Genomic DNA, 22,763 nt, shown 5'->3' with positions numbered 1-22,763 from the left:
TGGCCACTGTGGGAGAGGTGGGTAGGTCGACATGACCATATATGGTCATATCACTCGATAAATGTTTTAAAATTAAAAAAAATATATATATTAAAATTAATTAATTACCACCCATTTGGGAAACACTTCCAGGACCATCAAGAAACCCCAGGATTTCATGAAACCCTGGTTGAGAAAGCTTGCCATAGAACATAGGGAAATGGTGGGGTTTAAAGTCACCTTACCTCACTTTCAAACTCCTGGCAAAGGCCTCCAAAAGACAAAGAGGAATAACAGCCTAGATCAGCCCTAGAGTCTAATAAATTCCCAGCTATGAATGTCAGAACATCCTGCTGGATCAGAACAATGGTCCATGTATTGCTTCACACAGCAGCCAAATAATTACCCTGTAGGGCCAAACAAAGTGGCCTTAGGGGCCAGGGCACAGATTCCCTGCTGTCGCCTTGGTTAGCTACCTTTGTATGCCTCTGTATTTATATATGGGGGTTCCTTTCAGTCACCATGGCTAGGGACCTTTGTCGGTGTAGTGGTTAGGAGTGCAGACTTCTAATCTGGTGAGCCGGGTTTGATTGCCCGCTCCTCCTCCACATACAACCAGCTGGGTGACCTTGGGCTTGTCTGACCGAGCAGTAATATCAGGTCTCTCTCAACCTCACTGGATGTCTGTTGTGGGGAGAGGAAAATGAAGGAGATTGTAAGCCGCTTTGAGACTCCTTCAGGTAGAGAAAAGCGGCATATAAGAACCAACTCTTCTTCTGATCTGTGGTTTTTTAAAAATTGTGCGTTTTATTGGGTATTGTTATGTAACTCGCCTTGAGTCCAAGAAATGAAGGCGGACTATAAATGTAATTATAAACAAAGAAACAAATAAAATGAACGATTCTGCCTAATTCTATTTTAAAGCTATCTATGATTGTAACCATCACTTCCTCCTCTGGCAATGCATTCCACAGTTTAATTACTTGTTGAGTAAAGCAGTATTCCCTTTTGTCTGGCCTGAACAATTTCATTGGGTACCTCGAGTACTAGTATTGTGGGTTAGGCAGATAAAGCTCCTTCTATCCACTTTCTCCACCTTCAAGCAAAGGTTGGATACACACTTTTCTTGGATGCTTAGGGCTGATCCTGCGTTGAGCAGGGGGTTGGACTAGATGGCCTGTATGGCCCCTTCCAGCTCTATGATTCTATGATTCTATGATTCTACCTCGTGCACAATTTTATTAACCATTATCATTTTTGTCATGTCTCTCCTATAGCCTTGTGGAAGGATTATTCTCATCTCTGTATCGTCTGATAGGACCATGAATCTGTGAATCTGTTCTAGCTTCTTTGTCAGGTATCCTTGATGTTTTCTTTAGAACACTTGTCAATTCTCATTACTTCAGATCTTTGTATTGTGTTGTACGGGTTTCTTCATCTACAAGCATGTTGACTCGGACAATGCATGCACAAACATTTGATAACGACTAAACACAAATTTCCTATTTGCACTATTGATCAGAAACTTTCACACGTGCCAAAGTCAGAAGGAGAAACAAGCCAGAAAGAATTAATCTCTGCAGAGGCTGAAGCACAGATATGCCTTGGAATAAGAGAAGGTATTCTTAATAAATTGCTTATCTTACCTAATACGTGCAGTGATTTAATATGATTTTGGATGATATTTGTATGTCTGGCAAGAGAAGGCAGAATAAAAGTTTACATAATAACAACTACTAAATGGGCTGTTTAGACTTAGAATGATTTCCCTAGATGCAATGAATTGTACAAGTGGGGAAAGATGCTTCAACATCTATATGGATGCACAGCAAAACCATACTTATGTTAGAATTTGGTAACCAAGTGATAAACATCTACAGCAAAGACCTACATCAAGGCCCCAGGATAACCAGAATTCTTAATTTAACATCTGATTCAGAGAGATGTCAGTTTTCACTTAATATAGGAGACATATTCATGTATCTATCATACTACTTCAGGTATGAGATTCAATCTCAGTGACAAAGTCCCATGCTTGTCAACATTGGAGCTCACTGAGTCAAACAAACATTGGACACGTGAGTCAAACAGGGACCCATGCAATAAGAAAATGTAACCTGTGATTTAAACATGTGATTCTTGAAACATAAAAGTAACAGAGACCTCAGCAGAACAGATATTGTACAAATTACAGCGATTGCGGCATTTTATAGTAGTCCTGACAGGTCTTCCCTTGATGGTACATCACTGTGGGCCATGATCCTGGAAGCACCTAAGTCTGAATTCAGTCTTCTGGAGCAGAACTTGAGAAGCACCATTCTATTAGCCAAGTACTCTATTATCTAAGAATGGGTTCCCCACAGTATCATTCCTGGAGTCCTGGAACTACATCTTGGATTCAGTAGGTTCCAAGAAAAAAATGTCTTCAAAATCAGTTGTTAAAGTGTCCTGAAATACCAACCCCAAGATGTGCTGAGGTTTATAGAGGGACTTCTTTCTCTATCGCAGACTCAGGGACCCAATCTTGACAGGTAATGAATCATATGTCATAAAGATAACATAGTCAGTGGAACATTTTCAGTGGCAATCCCATGTTCTTTTTGTTGTACTGTTCCTCTCTGAAAGGAGGGCCTGGGCTCTGCAGCAGAAACAGCCTGAAATAGTCTACTGTTTGTTATTTTACTTATTTATTTATTGGATTTATAGCCCGCTGCTCTCAGAAACCAGCGCGCAGCGGGTCACAACAACAATCCAAACAATAAAATACCCACCTAAAATTAACTGCTTTCAAAAGACATAAAGCTATTGTGCTAGCAAGATCCAAGCCCAGAATTTATTTAATTTAAAGTATTGACTATCTTTCTACCTAACTCAAGGTAACTTGTAATGTAAATAATAAAAAATATAATAATATACATAAAAACCACTATGTAAATCAATAATTTTAAATTGCCACTAGGCAGAAGAACTAATCAAAAGCTGTCATGAATAAAACTGTCTGTAACTGCCTCCTAAAGATCACTGGAAGGCGAAATCACAAAACTCCGGCTCACTTACTTTGGCCATATCATGCGATCCAACTCAATAGAGAAAGCAATTATGCTAGGACTGGTCAGTGGTAAAAGGAAACCAGGTTGACAAAGAACATGGTGGTTAGATACAATCAAAATGGACACTGGCCAGAGCACTATACAACTAAAAGAAGTGGTGCAATATTGGAAGACATGGGGACAACTGAGATATAGGATTGGCAAGGGTCTAACATGACTGAATGACTAACATCATCAAACATCATGAGTGAGGTGGCCAGATGCACCTTCCTGAGAAGATTGTTCCCAAATCATTGGGCTGCTACTGAAAATGGCCCTCTCTCCTGTATCCACTAGACAAGATTCTTTTGTTGAAGGGACAATTAAGAGGACCTCTCTGTGGAATTTTTGTTCCTGGGCAGGAACGTATGGGAGAAAACTGTCCTTCAGATAATGTAAGCAGTATCCTGCTTATGATCTTGCTGTTTAGGAATGATCTTGTTTATGTCTGGTTGCCAGAACCCTCTCTGGCTCCTTATGCAACTCAATTCGATTGGATTATACTGGAATTATTCTGCATAGAATTGTCTTGTAAAGTTAAAATAACACATTTCCTCTTCCCAGAATTTATTTCCTGTAAGATTATTGCTTTAACCTGAATTTGTTGTCCCTGGTAATCCAGTGGGCAGTGAATCTTGGATAGTGAACCCTGAGATTCATCTCTTTGAAGTTTAAAACCCACAGGGGTAATATTATTAGAACCCTTAGTAATGTACAGTAAGATTTGCGTTAGAGTCCAAGTGTCCTGACATTATTCTATTAGGGCAGGGTGACTGATGTATATTAGTATCTTAATTATTTGAATTAATTCTACACATTTCCTTTTGCAGGAGACAATATCAGGGGGAGATTCTGGTTTTGATCTTCCACCACTGGTTGGCCCCAGTGTAAGATGGTACTCTTGATTAGATGGACCACTGGTCTGATCCAGCAGGCTCTTTTTATAGTCTCACTGTACTCATGATTTCCATCCTATCCTAATAAGTAATAATTTTATTAGAAGATCCCTTTTGAATCAAACTAAGGGTCCTTCTAGCACCATTTCTAGGAAGCCCACAGAGATGTGAAGATAACAGACTCCCCTGATTTTTACCCAAGAGGGAATGGTATGCGGAATTATGTTGCTTCTATACATGGAGACTCCATTTACCTCCATTTAGGGAAAGACTAATGGTCAATGACAGAGCTATCCTTTATGGATTTGTCTAATTAACTTTTAAAACAACTAAGAGAAGAACATTTTTGTACCCCATTTTTTACAACTCAAAGGGAGTCTCAAAGCAGTTTACAATCACCTATCCTTCCTCTCCCCACAATAAACACTCTGTGAGGTAGGTGAAGCTGAAAGACCTCTGAGAACTGTTACTGGCCCAAAGTCACCCAGTCAGCTGGGAAATCAAATCTAGTTCTCCAGATTAGAGACTCTAGCTCTTAAGTCCTACACCAAACTGGCTCTCTAAAGGCAGGAACATTCATTAATCTTGTGTCATGAACTGTATAGGTAAATTATGTCTTCTGTGAAGTTCTTCCATTTGTCTTTTTTTGAATTTATGCACAGTTTCATTATGAAAAGCGAAAAAAAAATATCCACATTCTCCATGCCATGCATAATTTTATAAACACAAATTATGTCCTTCCCTTTAATCACATTTCCCCCCTAAAGTAAAAGTACCTTCAATAATTTTGGCTGCCCTTTTCTTTACCTCTTCCAACTGTATGTCATCCTTTCATACAAGTGGTAACTAGAACTGAACACAGTATTCCAAAGTCTGTTAATGAATTCCAGAAGGCTAGCCAAGTTAGTCTACAGAAGTGAAAACAAATAGAAGTCTTACGGTACATTAAAAACGAAAACACTTTTATTCCATGATATACTTTCATTGGGTAGAGTCCATTTCCTGAAGATGCACAGGGCAGATTCCTTTAGCAAGCAGGAATGTATGTATCTGAGATAACACATATATGCATGTCAGTTGATGGCTGACCCACTTTGCATATCCAAAAATAATGAAAAATTAATCTGAATTTTTAAAAAATGTCCTTAAAATGTCAGAAGCCTCCTGTCGGGATTATTTTTTAGTGCCCATTATGGTCGACAGCAGTAAGACACAGGCCATTTCCTCACATCATCCATTGTTTTCTTCATTTTGTCTCTTATAGATATCTCAGTCACTTCCCACCTACCTGTGCCACTCCCTCCTCTCCATCACTTATTTCTGGTCACAGCCTTATACTCCCCCTCCACTCCTTCAGTCAATCCACTTGTCTCATTCCATTCTCTAGCTTGCTATTCTTCTTCTTCCTTTGAGAGCCAGTGTAGTAGCTACATAATTACCTCGGGATTTCAGAAATCTAGATTCAGATTTCTGTGCTGCCACAAAAACTCAGTGATTGACCTAGGCCAGCCAGTCTCTGAGCCTAACTTACCTAAAGGGGTTGCTGTATAGATAAAATAGGGATGGGAGAAAAATGTATGCTTCTTTTTGTTGCTTGGAAGAAATGTAGGATAAAAAATGCTTACAGTTCCATTTAAAAAAAATTAAATAGAAAAAGACTGGGGATGAACTATACCAGAATCCAAGTAGAGTTGCAAGAAACCATTTGTAGCAGATCTTTTACCCAACTTCCATTCTGGAAAGCAATGAAAAGGACAAGTACAGCCATAATTGCACCCAGCATACTCTGAGCTTTGTTCCCCCCCCCCCTTTTTTTGTACCCTACCACCTTGTTCAGACTGAGAGGCCCACATTAAGTAGAGAGGAGTTTATGAGCCACAATTTGGCCACTTGTAGTTTCGCTGGGAAATCAAAATGAAACTGTAAGTGCTGAAGATATTAAAATTCCAAAGAGTGAAAAAAGGAAGCACCTTACCATGTAGTGGAGCTTTATGAGCACACATGACTTATCTCTTATGGTCATACGCCATCTGTGGAAATTCAATGTTCACCTGTTGTACACACTTTCTATCAATCCTGACTGTTGATCAGAATGGAACTTAAAATATATTCTGTGCTCTACTGCAGATTTTTGTTTATTGTTAGAGAAGATATTCCTGTAGCCACTGCAATTACCAGCTGCATTAATTAACCTTGCCTTTTCACTACAACCAGAAAGTCGCCTTTCTGCTGCTTCTAGGTTAAAATGATGGTATGAAAGGCAACCACTGCCTAACTCATGTCCTGATGGCCAGCTTGCCTCTGTCCTCCATGGAGTAAGTTTCCATAAGGTATTTTTATACCGAGCACTGTTATTCTAGTGCATGGAGGGATCAACATATATGCTCTTGCATGGAGTACTCTGTATATATATAAGGTTGCCAACTTCCAGGTGGGGTCTGAATTTCTCCCAGAAGTACAACTTGATCTCCAGATCACAGAGATCAGGAGCTGGCTGCCTTGGAGGGTAGATCCGATGGCAATGTACTCCATTAGTTCCTCCTCTCCTTTAATTCTGCCATCCCCATCCACACATAAATATTCAAAAATTTCCCAGTCCAGAGTTGGCAATCTGACCTATATAAAAATCTGATAATAATTGTCCTGGTTCTGTACTTTATTCTAATCCCCCCTTTCAAAGTGGAAGTTCTCAGTGCATATTTCACCATCAATAAATGTACTTCATTCTTGGAAAATATTGGTAGTTTGGAACCAACAAGTTATTTAGCGCTTCCTGGTTTTATTTGAGGAAAGACAGGAGAGACAGGTGACTGTAATCCTGCTGCCCTTGAGAGTCCTATCTAATATGTAAAATAGAGCAGTGTCAAAGGAATATTGAATGTTCTCCCCAGCACACTGAATAGCAAATGACAAACAAAGTTGAAAAGTCCTTTTATTACTCTATCACCCTTTTTTTTTTTGCAGGAAGCAAGGAATTCAGGACATTATCCTTCAGAATAAATTTATCTCATCGGCTTTGCTTTATTCCTTTTAATATACTTCAATATAATCTTTTGGTGATTCTCAAACCATGTCTTTACAACATTGTCGGGATTATAAATAAAGGGATGTGAAAATGAACTTCAGAAATAACATCCAAGTGCCGAACCTAGAAGGAAAAGGTCAGCTGAATTTGGTCAGTAATGAATGTGTAATTGTTCTTTTTTTATGTTTTTGCTTTTAAATTCCTTTTTTGTATAAATGCTTTCTTCATGAAAGGGGATTGAATCAATCAGTCTTCTCCACTTCTCACCAACACATTCATCTTAACAGCACACAGCGGTAGGTATGAGAACACTATTTATACTACAGTTCCTTAAAACAAAATCCTGAAGAAAAGGTCCTTTCAAACAATATAACTTTTTTTTTTAATCCTCTAAATTAAGTCCAGAGGCAGCAAATTATTAAGCAATAGAGATTGCTTCCTTTAAAAAGTATTTTTGAAGCTGTAGTAGATTTGATATCAAGGCGCTCCCCCCAAACCCTTCCAATTATTTGACAGAATTGGAAACACACCAGAAAGATTTTTTCTATGATCTTTTACTAATATTACTTGAGTACAGACATGAGGCCTTGAACGGAGAAAAAATAAGACATATAAGGCATAGCAAAACAACATAGGTGTTTTTCAAGAAGAGAAGTACAGTGGTCGAGGATCAGAGGAAAAGTTGTGTTAAGAGAAGAATGAGGACAAAATAATTAATGACTAGCAGAGGTGGAAATGAGGAAGATCTTGTAGACTTGCTAGTAGTAGCTTTAGTCCATGTAGAGTGTTTGACCATTTTTCTCTTTCTGTAGGTATGGTGCCAAGGCACCAGCCTGAACTTGCAGCCTGGAGTGTGTGACAGCTTGGTGGATGGGGACCATTCCAGATTTGTGAAATGGTTTCAGACATTCTTTTTCAAATGTTCAAATGTTTCAAATAGACCTAGCCACTTCAGGCTTACTTTCTCGCTTGCCACTTAGGCTACTGCTTTCCCCACAGGCTTGTTTTTCTCACCTGTCACTAAGGTGCATAGCTTCCATGATAACTTGGATTTCTCTTACACTTCACACTCTTCACTCACTCAACTCTCTCCCCCCACAAACACACGCAAGTCTCTTCCCCTTTCTCCCATGCACTAAACACACTCTTTCTACAAACAGTCAAGTCCACTCCTCGGGTACAGCTACTATCCAATCATAACACACTTCAATCACTTCAGTCATCCAGCCTTCCTCTTTCTGACTTTAGAGGCCAATGAGGAACTCCCCCATTACCATAAAATCAACCGGAGCCATGGGCGAGTAGGCCTGGATGAAGTTCAGTTTATTTCAATGTCCTAGAAGCAGATAAAGGATTGATGCCATGGCTGATTTTGTTTCCTTGTTTATAATTTTGTTTATTCATTTGGTATAATATCAATACAGGCACAGCTTTACCAGCTATATTTCTGTATGTTCCCTTGAATTCCATCATAGAGAAGTGGGGTAAATAAATAAATAAAATATTACTAATATATTATTCTTGCCACATCTAAATTGCACCACTCACTGCAGATATGCAGTAAAATGCCTAAGGGTGAGGGGGGGAAAGGAATTATATTACAGATATCTTCTATCTACACAGCAGATAGAGCAAGAATACTTTCTTGTACCAAATTAGCTATTAAAGCAAGCATGAGACACCCAAGTCATATGAAGGAAAGAGGAGAGGCAGAGTTAGGACTGTGGGCAGCAGGCCAACAGAGCTGGGGACAGGAAGCAGAAGCTGAAACCAGGACGAGTAACAAGCCAAAGGATAGCCATAAAGGAATCCTCTCCCACTCTGGCAGGAGGTGCTCTTCTCACTGAGATTGTGGGCAAATAAAGGCAGGAGACTGGAAGCCTTGCTTTGTATACATGTATAATAAAGGTCCTCTACAACAGGGGTAGTCAACCTGTGGTCCTCCAGATGTTCATGGACTATAATTCCCATGAGGCCCTGCCAGCATTTGCTGGCAGGGGCTCATGGGAATTGTAGTCCACGAACATCTGGAGAACCACAGGTTGACTACCCCTGCTCTACAAGACCGTTTACACACTGGGAACTTCACTACACTGCCCCAGCTCTCATGCATGAGCACAAATCGGGGATGGGTGAGGTGCGCCAGACCAAATGCCCCCCCCATGTGGGTGCAGGAAGAGGTGGGGCAACCTGCCACAACTAAAACTCCAGTCTGCAGCCCGGCATGAAACCTCCAGTGCATGAACGGTCCAAGTGAGTAAAATGGTCCTATGGACACCCACCCAAGAGTCCACTGCTTTAACCAATAGAGCCCCCTCTGACCACATTGACACTAATCATGTGATATTTCTATAGATCAGTTGACCAGGTCACCTGATATTTCTGTGTCAGAGGACTATTAATCTCCTGGATACCGAGCTGATCAAATACTGCCATGGTTGCATCAAAATGAGTAAGGTCAACAGTATAATAGAATTAATTTACAGTTAGCACATTTTCTTGTGGACTTTGCTGAAGGTTATTTTAAAACTCATTTCCTATTTTTTTTAAAGAAAATAACCATCCGTAGACACACTTAAGGTATCTATTTCAGGATTTAACATTTGAAAAATGTATTAGCATCCTTTCAGCGCTATGTCGCCAAGTGATGTTGAGTGGAGTAAGAAACAAAAAGGTCATCTTTATTTGATATTCAGTTTCTCAGAAAATGAATAACATATAACCTATTCCTAGGTTTGCTATCACACAATACGATATCCCATCTACAAGCTAATTAAAATTGCTAGGTTTCAGGGCACTAAGAGAGAGAGCTGAAATACTTTCTGCAACGGCAAGGCTTCATCTCAAGTTGTGCTAAATCTTCAGCAATACATTTCAAGAGTTTTAAAATAAACTCACAGCGGTATGCAATATTTTCCCCATCAGTGTTTTTTAGTTAGGATATATTGGACCAAATATTTTGGGGGGGGGATTCTCCCCCCCCCAAATAAAATCCCAGTATTTGGATACTGGATTTTTCAGAAATATCTGCACGCTCAGCTGGAGTTCTCCCTGCGGGCTCTGCTGGGGCTCTTCCAGATGGTCTGGTTACTCCTGAATCCCGAAGATATCTAAGATTTTTGTGGAGAAGCCAAAATGTACCCCCCAAATGTCACTAAGGTGTTTTTTCAGGTATATTTTTGGTATGGGTGGACCTGAGTGCCCCCCCCCCCACTCACAGTATTGTAAACTAGAGTGTAATCGCAATATCTGGTTAACTATAAGTCTAACCATACAAATAAGCATTAAGGCAACAAGAGAACTACCATTTTTTTCTTCCTATAATAAATCAGCATAGAAATCCAAACTTTGTGGTACATCAGAATGTTCTTGTTTATAGATTCCTTGCTTGATTGGCCCTCTGGCTACTTTGGAAGGTGTGTTCTATGGCATTATACCACACTGAAGTCCCTGCCCTCTCTAAAACCTGCCCTCCTCAGACTCCACCCCCAAAATCTTCAGGTATTTCCCAACCTGGAGTGACAATCCAACTACTTATCAATGTCATCAATATTCAGAGGAATGGAGCAATAGGTGCTTATGTGAAACCCTTTCCCGCTACGTGTGTGGTTTTTTTTTTTAAATAATGTGACATTTAAAAAATATTAGCATCCTGTCAGAAGAAAACAGAAGGATATTCCCATGCCTTATAAAAGAAACACAGACAAACACCCCTTCATACTCAAGCATGGCACTGCAATCATTAAACAAATGGATATTTGTTTTTACAAATCATTTTTTTTTGGTTTATTCTGTTATACACTCAGTGAACTGAACTGCTGTTTCCCACTTATGTTTATTGACTTCAGAAAGTGTCCTATAGAGGGCACACTAATTCTACATCCTCACAAAATAGTAACTAAAATTGTCAGAATGGAGAGGAGGGAGGGAACAGATCTCTGCTTTGAATGTGCTGGGGGGGGGGGGGAATCACTAATTATGTCACCACAACACAGTGCGACTTGTGTGGAAATTGCCAGATCTGACCATTAAGGGGAGTAACTACTGCAAGCGGAACACTTTATGATTTTTTTCTCCTCCCACCCAATATAATACTCTTCATTTTAATGTACTTATTAAAAATGAAAAATCTCTAGTCAAGTCTCATAAAGCAGAAGAGCTCAGAGCTTTTCCCTCTACTGTCCTCCTACAGCAGCACTGCACTGACTAATATCTACAGCTGGAATAATCTGAAGCAATGGCTTTTAGTTTGGTGGACTAGCTCTGGAGTAAATGCACTGCAAATTGCAGCTGTTGTATGTTGATTACAGGCAAATGCTGGAATGACTTCTTAAACTCAGTGGAAAAGTCTCTGTTTTGCATTTAGAAGGCCCCTAATTCAATTCCTGGCATTGCTAATTTAAAAGTACCAATAGTAGGTGATGCAAGACAACTCGGCCTGAGACCCTATAGAGCTGCTTCCAATCTCAGTAGACAATACTGACTTCATATTCATTCATTCATTCATTCATTCATTCATTCATTCATTCATTCATTCATTCATTCATACCCGCCACTCCCAAACTGGCTTGTGGCAGCCAACAGTAGATAAAACCCCCACAATAAAGTCCCCCAGAAGAACAAAAACCCAACACTCAGTAACAATAAAACCAGAAAACCAGAGGGATTGGCCATGGACTAAAAACCCAACCCCAACTCCGCTCACAGAGAACCTAAAGAATGTAAAAATGCCTCAGGGTGTTAATAGGGGGTAGCCAGATCTACTTGATCAAGAGGGGGAAAGCCCAGATCTTAACAGACCTCTTGATCAAGAGGGGGAAAGCCCAGATCTTAACAGGCCTCAACGATAGACCTGGCGGAAGAGCTCTGTCTTGCAGGCCCTGCAGAATTGCAAGAGCAATCCCTTGATAGGCTGATGGTTTCATTCAGTACAAGGCACACAGTCAGGCCTGGAAGCATATAGGCACCAGGAGCAAAGCATGTTATCTCGTCTCAGGTGAGTTAAATAATGATAAAGAGAGCAAGTGCCATCACTCCATCGCCCGAGGGAGGGAAGGCTCTGGAGGGAGGGGGCTGTGGGTCGGGTGATCCCCCCCACTGACCTTTCCATCTCCCAAGCAGAGGCGGTGGGCAGTTGGAGGCAGGATGGCTCTCTAGCTGGGCTCTTTCCACGGCACCCCCACTGGTCAGGATCATATGCCAGGCTGACAGGGACTAGTGGTGTAGTGGGGAAAGAGAGCAGCGGACAGGACGGGGATCTGCAGACCGAAAATGGGAAGGCTGCATGGAGTAGGAATGGAGGGGCGGGGCATGAGTTATAGCATGTTTTCCCCTCCAAACCATCTTCCTGCTGTTTGTAGGTGGGTGATTTACTGGAGGATAGCGCTTTTTAGGTTGGTGAATCCCCTTTTGGGGAGACAGGCACAACATTAACACTTTTATCTCCCCGCAACTTGCATTCTCGTGGCATGAGTGTATGGAAGCAACTCAAGTGGGAGCCAATTGGCACTATGTACGAGATCTGTGGCTTAGTGGAAGAGCCTCTGCTTGGCATGAAGAAGGCTGCAAATTCAATCTCTGGCATCTCCAGTTAAAAAGGACCAAGAGGAGGCAATGACAAACCACTTCTGAATGTCTCTTGCTTTGAAAATCCCACCATAAGTCAGCTGTAACTTGACAGCACTTCCACCACCACCACCCTGTTGTGCTATACTGCACTATACTGCAGCATGTATATGATCACCTCCCAGTGGGGACAGCCTTACATATTGATGTGTTGCCCCATTCCTACTGTAACTTAAATGATGTGACTGACCGATGGGAAAAGGTCTGAAAGTTGTAATGCACAGTCACCATCTTCAAATTCAGAAAACTTACTTTTACCATTTTCCATAAATTTCAGACCAAACGTTCAATCATACGCTATTTATTATTCTGTCAATCAAAAGTGGAGAATTAGGACACTAATTATCTAGAATAACTGACTGCAGTTGTTCATTGGGGGGAAAATAAGCCGATAAGACTAAATTTTGATATCAAAACACATTCCTGCTTCACATTTAAGGGATCATGCCCAAAATCATTTTGCTACTATGAACGTTGTACTTCATAGTCTGCTATTTCCCCCTTCCTGCCTTTATAATGATACCTTGAAAGCTAATGAGGAAGGGCCATGGCTTAGAGGTCAAAAACCTAGTTAGTATGCAGAAGGTCCCATGTTCAATCCCTGGCACCCCTAGTTAAAAGGTGTGGCAGTAGGTGATGTGAAAAACCTCTTCGTTTTCAAGCCACCATCAGACGGAATTGACAATTTATTGATTGATTGTATTTATATACCGCCCTTCCTGAATACTGAAAGTGAGGGATCAAGAGTCTGACTGAGGTGTTCAAGGATCTTTTGCATCAAATCTGAATATGAATTTTATATATAGGGTGATTTCAAGGAAAAAAATGTATACATAATTGTGTTAGAAAATCCAGACGACAGACTAAGATAAACGTATGGCGCCATCCCACATGACTTGCAATGGCCTGCTGACCTGCCTATTCAACAGTATGGTGGCGCTTTAATTACCAAGCAAGAATGCCATGAATGGAAACATTAAATCATAATACTTAGGAGAAGTATTAAAAGAACTTCAGCTTGGGGAAGAGATGCTGCCATCCATGTATCTCATTGTAAGCCAGGTAATTACACACCCATAGCCTTAACAGCATTGACCTGTTTCATTAAATCACAATCACTTCAATTAAAGGTCTAAATATAACATGTCCACAATCTATCATGCGTTATCTGGCAAAGCACCAAAATCTACTCCATAATTCAAAGTAGGGTTTTTTTGACATCTAAACGAACTGATGAAACATTTCTACAGCTCTCTTGGGCTCTCCTGGATATTTAAAGTTCAGCATTTATCTGTTAGAAAGGTCCCTGAAGACTACAAAGACATGTTAGTTGCCTGAAACGAAATCCCAATAAAAGAGGTATGTTAAATACTTGCGTTAGTGTCTCCTGAAGGATATTTATTTGTCCTTCTAAATCTCTACAAGAACTATGAAAAGATTCATTCATCCATTCATTTAAAACATCTCTATGTCGACTTTCCAGCCAACTCAGGTTCCCCAAGGCAGTGAACACTAAAACATTTCCCAAACTTTCAGACATTTAAACAGTGCTTAAAATGCAAATACATGAAAATATTTAGAACAATTATGTAAATGCCTCCAGGTTCTCCATGAAAAAGTATACGAACAAATTTAATAATATACAAATTTTACAAAACTAGAGTTGTATACATTTATTGCGACTGTTTGTGAGGAGACAATGTATAATATTGTACTCTTGTGACATTTCAAAATATTGTGTTTAAGAGTCATCATGTAATTTTGTATAATTTTCTCTGACTAATTCACATATCATATGATAATTTATAGAGTATACTATATTTGATAATAGTTTTGTAGAGTTTGCATATTGTTATTAAAATTGTTTGTATACTTTTTCAATTTACATAATTTTTTTTGTATTTGAGGTTTCTCTGTGGTTCGTTATTTATCATTTCTGAATTTTTCCAAAAGGTTCCCTGGTTTTTATGTAACTCCAAATGAAAGACCCCTGATATTACTGCTCGGTCATAACAGCATTATCGGTGCTGTGGTGAGCCCAAGGTCACCCAGCTGGTTGCACGTGGAGGAGCAGGAAATCAAACCCAGCTCATCAGATTAGAAGTCCACACACCTAACCACTACACCAAGTAGCACCCTCATATCTTCACCCTCATATCATCAGTACCCTTTCATACTGAAGAAGTTGTCTGAAGACCGGTTCATCCACATGTGTGCATGACTTGACTTCTCTACATTCAGTTCTTTCACCCCAGATGCCTAGAAGCTGAATAAGTGAAGCAACTCCATGCAAAGCATATTGCGTTTGAGAGGATATGAACATTATCCTTACGGCGGTAAACCTCTGATGGCTCATTCCCACACTTCACTCAGTGAAAAATAAGCCCTTAAGTGACAAACACACATGTGTGAAGCAATCCCGACTATTAGGCATGATTCAGAAAGACTGGGCAACCACTTTTCCTCCTCCAGTCATCTACTGCTGCTAGCCGCAAAATAAATTATCACCAGATGGAAAAGAAGCCTGATCAGGAGAGTCAAAGATAATGGTCAGAAGGCATTGAGCGGACACCAGAACAACTCTAGTTTTGGAAGCTTAACAGGGCTGTTTATGACTTCCCCTAATTGCTTCTACAGAGCTCATGGAGAGAAAAAAGTGCATCACACACACACACACACACACACACATGGCTTTTCTAGGGAATTCATTCATTTTACTAGAAGAGGAATTTTCATTCCCTAAAATGTCAGCCTAAATGCCAGGCAGTCAGTCAGCTTCTAGTGAACATTCACCCAGAGCTGTTTGTATCTTGTTCCCGAAGGCAAAGGAAACCTTGGCTGATTGATGTGCTTCCTTAAATTGTAAGTCAGGGTAAACTCATTTCATCTATCTGATAGTGAAATGAGAAACCTCCCGTGCAAACGAGGAGTTACAAAGGCGGTTCTCTGCTGGAAAATTAATGAAAATTAAATATTTGTAGAATGAACTGGATATCTGTTTCTAGGAACAGTTTGTCTCCAGTTATATCAGTGGAGAGGGCCAGATACGGATTTGACAGGCAAAGGAAAGGCTTAATATGGAAATGAATGTCAAGAAGGTTAAGATGGCTCTTTTGTTATCTCATCTTCTTTGATTGGGATACATCCATTCAGATTAGGAAAAGCAGCGCAATGAAATGATTGCATAGATCTAATCTATCACTGTGGGAAGGCACTCATCCTGTCAGGGGGTTTATTTGGATAGCATAACTGTATGTATGACTGCAGACAGTTTCCTTTGGATGGAAGAATATTATCTGAAACACTCTTCAAATATGATAGATTATTACAGGGGTAGTCAAACTGCGGCCCTCCAGATGTCCATGGACTACAATTCCCAGGAGCCCCTGCCAGCGTTCGCAGGCAGGGGCTCCTGGGAATTGTAGTCCATGGACATCTGGAGGGCCGCAGTTTGACTACCCCTGGATTACTAGGTCCGCATGACGGGGTTCGGAGTTCAAGTGTATGTCACTGGAACTAAATACATGCATTTGATATGTGAATGTAGAAGGCATTGTTAATTTTAATTTCATCTGCATTGCTGAAAGAAATATTAACAATGGAATTTAAAATCTGGTAAATGTAGGTTTCTATGGCACTGTTCAACCAAGTAAATAAATTTTGGAACACAAGTCGTATATTTAAAAAGAAAATTGGTCACAGCTCCAACTGGAATGATCATACAATGTACAGTATTTTGCAAATTATTATGCTAGGGTTTGGTAAAACCTCATGCCTCTCAAGTGATACTTTTCTTCAATTTCTAATCCTACTGCAAAAAAAAGTAGATTGCAAGCTTTTATTCTAACCCCTCTTTCTTTGCATGAGTTACTCTGTACATTGACTTAAGGACAATACAGATGTACTTTTAACAACTGTGCAAATGTTTTCCCTCGGAGTCTTAAAACACTGGATTTCACATCATAATTATTATACTAAATAAATACATAAATATATAGAATTAAGAACAGCACACGCATGGTATCATGCATTAATAATCAGCTATATATTCTTGAAACCCTGAATTACAGGAGAGAACTGGAATGCTTAAACTATTGGCGAAGTAATTTACATTGCAGTGATGCAAAACCTGATTGAAGAGTAGATTAAGGTCTATTTAGGAACTAACATACTTGATAGGAAAGAGGAGAGACAAAAATAGATTCCTGACTACATCTCTAGTTGAGAGAGAGGGGAGACATCTCTCTCAACTAGAGATGTAGTCAGGAATCTATTTTTGTAGCAATCTGGAGACAGACAAGGAATGACACTTAACAGGAGAGAGAAGTTGTTGCCCTGACTATCCTATCTAATTGCATTCCTGCTGTCCTGGGATTTCAGGGCCTTCCTTGTATACCAGAGATTGCTTTTTCCAACAAAATCATCTTGGGATCAAGCTGAGTCTATTCCATGCTGAATATTCACCTTTGAAAATCACTTGAGCCACCAGGACACTGCAATGGACATTGGCTTGCTCTTTACACCTTTTTGTACCCCACAGCAGGGGTGAACCTAAATCTGACAAAGCAAGCCTGTTTGCATTACCATCATCGCTGTGGCCCAAGTCTGAGTGGATTCCACAGCACTGACAGATGACAGCAGCCACGACAGACAAAACTGGCCAAGGCTAGAAGCCTATCAGTGAATGTTCTGATAAGTTAAATCAGTGGTGCCCAACCTTTTTATCACTGGGGACCGGTCAACACTTGACAATTTTACTGAGGACCGGGGGGTTAGTCTTTTGCCGAAGGACATTGCTGCTGCCTGAGCCCCTGCCCCCCTTGATTTCCCGCCAGCGCTCCTGACTTCCCGCTGCTCACTTAGGAGCACTGCCAGCAGCAGCTGCGCAGTGCCACGCCAAGCCCCAGCCATGGTGGCTGCCGGAGAGCACCAAAGGTGAGCCAGCGGGAGAATGGCAGGGCAGCCCCTGAGGCAGCAGCCAGGGAGGAGGAGGAGGAGCCGTGGCCCAGTACCAACTGATCGACGGACCGGTCCCGGTCCCCAGACCGGGGGTTGGGGACCGCTGAGTTAAATGACCAGTCTGCCTAGGATAGTGAGCCTCCAAATGGGGTCTGGAGATCTCCTGAAATTACAGCTGATCTCCAGATGACAGAGATTAGTTCCCTTGGAGAAAGTGGCTGCTTTGGAACTTAGATTCTATGGCATTATAATCCACTGAGGTCCCTCCCCAGGCTCCACCTCTCCACCAGGCTTTATAATCTCTAGGCATTTCCTAAATCTATCCCTGCTCATATCCCACCAAATTTGGAATGACACTATGTGGGGCATATAATGTCTCACAAACGTCAGTATGAAACAGGGTGTCTGTTGTGGGGAGAGGAATGGGAAGGCGACTGTAAGCTGCTTTGAGCCTCCTTTGGGTAGGGAAAAGCGGCATATAAGAACCAACTCTTCTTCTTCTTCAAATGTATAAACAGCTTGATACTTCAGGGCCATGGCACTCAGAAAATTCATTTGTTAGTAAGATCATAGAATCATAGAATCATAGAGTTGGAAGGGGCCATACAGGCCATCTAGTCCAACCCCCTGCTCAACGCAGGATTAGCCCTAAGCATCCTAAAGCATCCAAGAAAAGTGTGTATCCAACCTTTGCTTGAAGACTTCCAGTGAGGGGGAGCTCACCACCTCCTTAGGCAGCCTATTCCACTGCTGAACTACTCTGACTGTGAAAAACTTTTTCCTGATATCTAGCCTATATCGTTGTACTTGAAGTTTAAACCCATTACTGCGTGTCCTCTCCTCTGCAGCCAGCAGAAACAACATCCTGCCCTCCTCCAAGTGACAACCTTTCAAATACTTAAAGAGGGCTATCATGTCCCCTCTCAACCTCCTTTTCTCCAGGCTGAACATTCCCAAGTCCCTCAACCTATCTTCATAGGGCTTGGTCCCTTGGCCCCAGATCATCTTCGTCGCTCTCCTCTGTACCCTTTCAATTTTATCGACGTCCTTCTTGAAGTGAGGCCTCCAGAACTGCACACAGTACTCCAGGTGTGGTCTGACCAGTGCCATATACAATGGGACTATGACATCTTGTGATTTTGATGTGATGCCCCTGTTGATACAGCCCAAAATGGCATTTGCCTTTTTTACCGCTGCATCACACTGCCTGCTCATGTTTAGTTTACACAGTGCTACCTAGAAGCGTATCCCCCATCCAGTAGGCATGCTTTTCATTTTTCTGACCCAGATGCAGAACTTTACACTTATCTTTATTAAATTGCATCTTGTTCTCATTTGCCCATTTTTCCATTGTGTTCAGATCTCGTTGAACTCTGTCTCTATCTTCCGGAGTATTTGCCAGTCCTCCCAATTTGGTGTCATCTGCAAACTTGATGAATAGTCCCTCCACCCCCTCATCTAGATCATTAATAAATATCTTAAAAAGTACCGGGCCGAGCAAGATGACCACCCCCACCTGCAACAGGAGAGGGTCACCAAGATGTAAGAAAGAAATTACTTACATGCAATGCGAACATAAGCTTTCCTGCTCTTGGTGGTGCCCGCAGAGCTCCAGGCCACGCACTGGCACCAGTAATCTTCTGGTCCAAAGAGCTCTTCAACTTGCTGGCGCGAGATCTCGATGCTCACCTCTCGGACAATCAGTCCTGCGTAAAACAATTAAGACTCCAATGTTGATCTCAGAACCTTTCAACATTTGTTTGGACAGATCTTACATCTGTAAGACAATACCTAGAAATATACAGAATGTCACCTAGTGTTCTTCTTTCTTGGCTCCTTTTGAATGCCTGAAACAGTCCTATTGGAGCACAATGTGCTTCTACAAAGGAGTTCCCTGTGCTTTCACAATTAACTTTATTATTAGATATAATAATAACAATAATAGAACATGATCGTAATAAGGTAGCTATTCATCACACATCTCGTGAGAAGATGGCTAAAGGGGAAAACAGAGATTCAGATAGCATTTAATTAACCTAGCAATAAAACAAAGTTAAATTATTTAGAAGAGACTTTCTCAACCCTGGGGTTCCTTGACAGTCCTGGAAGGGCTTCCTAAATGGGTAGGAGTTAATTGTTTATGTATTTTAAAAAATTGTTAAACATTTATTGGGTGATATTCCTATGTCATGGCAACCTACCCATCTCTCTCAAAATGGCCAGTGATGGGCCTGGAGGGAGTGGGAAGGGAAGGGGCCCCAGGTGGGCAGGTACACAGTTACATTTCCCAACCATATTCTGCATGATTTCTTGAACCCTTCAGGGGTCTCTCAATGTTAAAAAAGTTGCGCAAGGCTGATCTAGAAGACGAAAAATTGGTTTTTATACCCTGCTTTGCACTACCCAAAGGAGTCTCAAAGCAACTGACAATTGCCTTCCCTTCCTTTCCTTACAACAAACACCTTGTGAGGTAGGTGGGGTTGAGGAAGTTCTGAGAGAACTGTGACTGGCCCAAGGTCACCCAGCCGGCTGCATGTGGGGAATCAAAGCCAGTTCTCCAGATTAGAGGTCCCACTCCTAACCACTACGCCATGCTGTGTCTCTAGAACAGTGGTTCTCAACCTTGGGGTCGCAACCCCATTTGGGGTCACTTGGCCCCTTCCCCGGGGTCACCCCATTGCTGGCCACGGCGGCCTGTGGCGGAGGGCAGCAGCAGCAGGCAAGGGCAGGTTGTGGCAGTGGCAGCAGGTAGTGGGTGGAGGCGGGCGGAGGCTGGTGGAGGCAGGCAGAGGCAGCAGAGCTATGGCCGCCTCCACACTGCCTTGATTGTTGTGCGCCTGTGCGCACATGCTCACGTGCACCTGCGTACCCATGCATGCTGCCGCCAAAATTGCAGTCACGACACCAAAATGTTGAGAACCACTGCTCTAGAAGATGAATAAATCAATACTGTGCTTTGATCCTCCGAGTGGAAAGTATCTCTGAACATTCATTGGAAATTGTAAGTGGTGTCTGTGTTTGCACATCTGTAGGGATAATAGGGCTCTTGCATTGCCAATGATTCCTAATTGTGTGGGGAAAGCTCAAAGACCCATTATGCATGGCAGCAGCCATGACAGGCTGCTGCAGGGCACTGCATTGGAGCAGCATGCCCTGGCACTTTCTGTGTGTGCACGGGGGAGGGAATCCCCCAGTATATGTGGACTGCCCCATCGTTTTGCGTGTGCATACAAAATGCCCGATATGCTTCCCAGAGGCAGCAGCAGCAGGAGGAGCGGGGGGCATGGGCCCCTACTGCAAGATGGCGGGGAGCGGCACACGGCTCCACGAAGCTGACAGGGGTGAGAGGTCAGGGGAAGAACTGGCTCCTTCAATTATGCATGAGGCCAGCCTGACCTAGCCGTTTCCGGTGCCCGCGGCATCTCCAGGAATGCAGAAGAATCCACGTTCCCTTACAGTGGCCCTTCCGAGGGCCTGGGTCGGGCCAGGGCTCGGCAGCACCTGGGATGGCGATGACATCGGGCATAATGGGGAATTTGACCTGAAGCCCTGTCACCGCCAGCTCAGGCAGTCCACCCCGTGCATAATTGATCAAAGTGATGCATACATGAGCTCTATTCACATCCTCTGCTGGGAAGTGAATTGAATGTGTGATATGAGCAGAGCTCAAGTGAATTTACCTCTCTTCAAGATGTGAACCCCTGTCTTATAACATGAAATTATACTATTGAACATTTCCTTGTTCAGTCTGAAGTCTATGATGTGGCAGGATTCCCAACCCTTACTGACCAATGGTCCTTTCAGCATATATTAGCTATTTTGTTTAAGGGTTAGTCATGTTCTTGGGCCTTAAAGGCCTCCATAAAAGTGCAGCATTGGAGACTGTGCACATTGAAGATCGTACTCATTAAAAATCTATTTCTCAGTCTGTTTTACTCAGAGACTCCTGCCTTAACCCACACTGAGTTGCCTCTTCTATACATGAATGCTTGGGATGTAAATTTAAGAGACTTGGGACACAGTGAGCAGTTTGACCCTGCCTAAACTAATGTTTATGAGACGTAAACTGGAGTTCTATTTCCAGCCTTCCTGCCACATGCTCTACAAGGTCATATTCATAATCTGAATGTTCATGATTGTAACGTACAGTTTGGGCAACCCTGTAAGTCATGAAAACAAAAAAAAGCCCCTTCATTTTGCCTTCAGTGTTACAGAGGTCCTGTTGAGGAACTCATCAATGAAATACTCTGTCCCGACGGTCATGCCTGGCCACAGGCAGTTGTTTATGTTGAATGTCAGTTATAAAAAGGCAAGCCTCCAACATTAAAACGATATAGTGGGATTGAAGAATATAAATACCACAGTGTTAGTGAACCCTTCTTGTGCCCTTTGCTAGAAATCAGTGTCCATTTTCCATCTTCTACCTATATACATGAAATTGTGACTGTATACAATTCTGAAACCTCCTATTGGTGGAATCACACCCCCCCCCCAGGGCCAATTGCTGCTCTTGCTCAGGATTCCGCACCCCCCTTCCCTTCAGGCCTGCTGCGAAGGGAGCCTCTAACAGCCCCTGACTGAGGGGAGGGAGGCATTTCCGAGAGCAATGCAGGGGAGTTTGTGGGCATGGGTGTGCATCCCTTTTGAGGGGGGAAAGCTTTCCCCTTCTGCCTAACTGCTGCCTGACAGAGGCCACAGAACAGCCCCGTCTCACTTACAATACTGCTATGGCTTCCCCCACTGCTGGAGGGCAGATGTCTCTTCTCGGCAACTCTCTGAACATTTGAGGCCTACCACGCAAGGTTGTTGTGCAGATGAAACTGGATGCTGTTGCAGGTTCCTTGCCCTGTCCACCCTCCACAGCAGCTGTTTCTGCCTGGGGAGCTCTGTAATTATAGTCTGGAGGAGAGCTGTAGTTCCAGCTCTCCAGGCCTCACCTGGAGGTTGGCTACCCCTGGGTTGGGAATATTCCTTGAGGTTTGGAGGTGGGGCCTCAAAATGGTAAAATGCCTCAGAGTTCCCCCGCCAAAGCCTGGGGAGCTATCTGTATAGTCTAGAGATGAGCAGCAATTCCAGGAGATCTCCAGACCTCTTCCTGGTTGGAAATATTCCTTGAGCTTTGAAAGTGCAGACTCCAAAGGGTATAATGCCTCCTCAACCACCCAACCAGCCACATAGTTTCCCCAGCCT

General features: G+C 42.2%; 1 protein-coding gene across 4 annotated transcripts in view; it reads right to left on the bottom strand.

Annotated features, from left to right (window-relative positions):
• UNC5C (unc-5 netrin receptor C) overlaps positions 1-22,763 on the bottom strand; it is a 360,728-nt gene that overhangs the window by 107,098 nt on the left and 230,867 nt on the right. For all 4 annotated transcript variants that reach the window (XR_013224913.1, XR_013224914.1, XR_013224912.1 and 1 more), the window contains exon 3: positions 19,136-19,279. Coding sequence is in view for 1 of the 4 variants with exons in the window: in XM_077300836.1 (XP_077156951.1) it covers positions 19,136-19,279 (144 nt within the window). In the remaining 3 variants the exon portion in view is untranslated. The remainder of the gene's footprint in view (positions 1-19,135; positions 19,280-22,763) is intronic.

This window comes from Paroedura picta, chromosome 10 (assembly GCF_049243985.1).
Source record: "Paroedura picta isolate Pp20150507F chromosome 10, Ppicta_v3.0, whole genome shotgun sequence".
In the NCBI taxonomy this organism is placed as follows: Eukaryota; Metazoa; Chordata; class Lepidosauria; order Squamata; family Gekkonidae; genus Paroedura; species Paroedura picta.
This window is presented reverse-complemented; position numbering and strand designations above follow the sequence as displayed.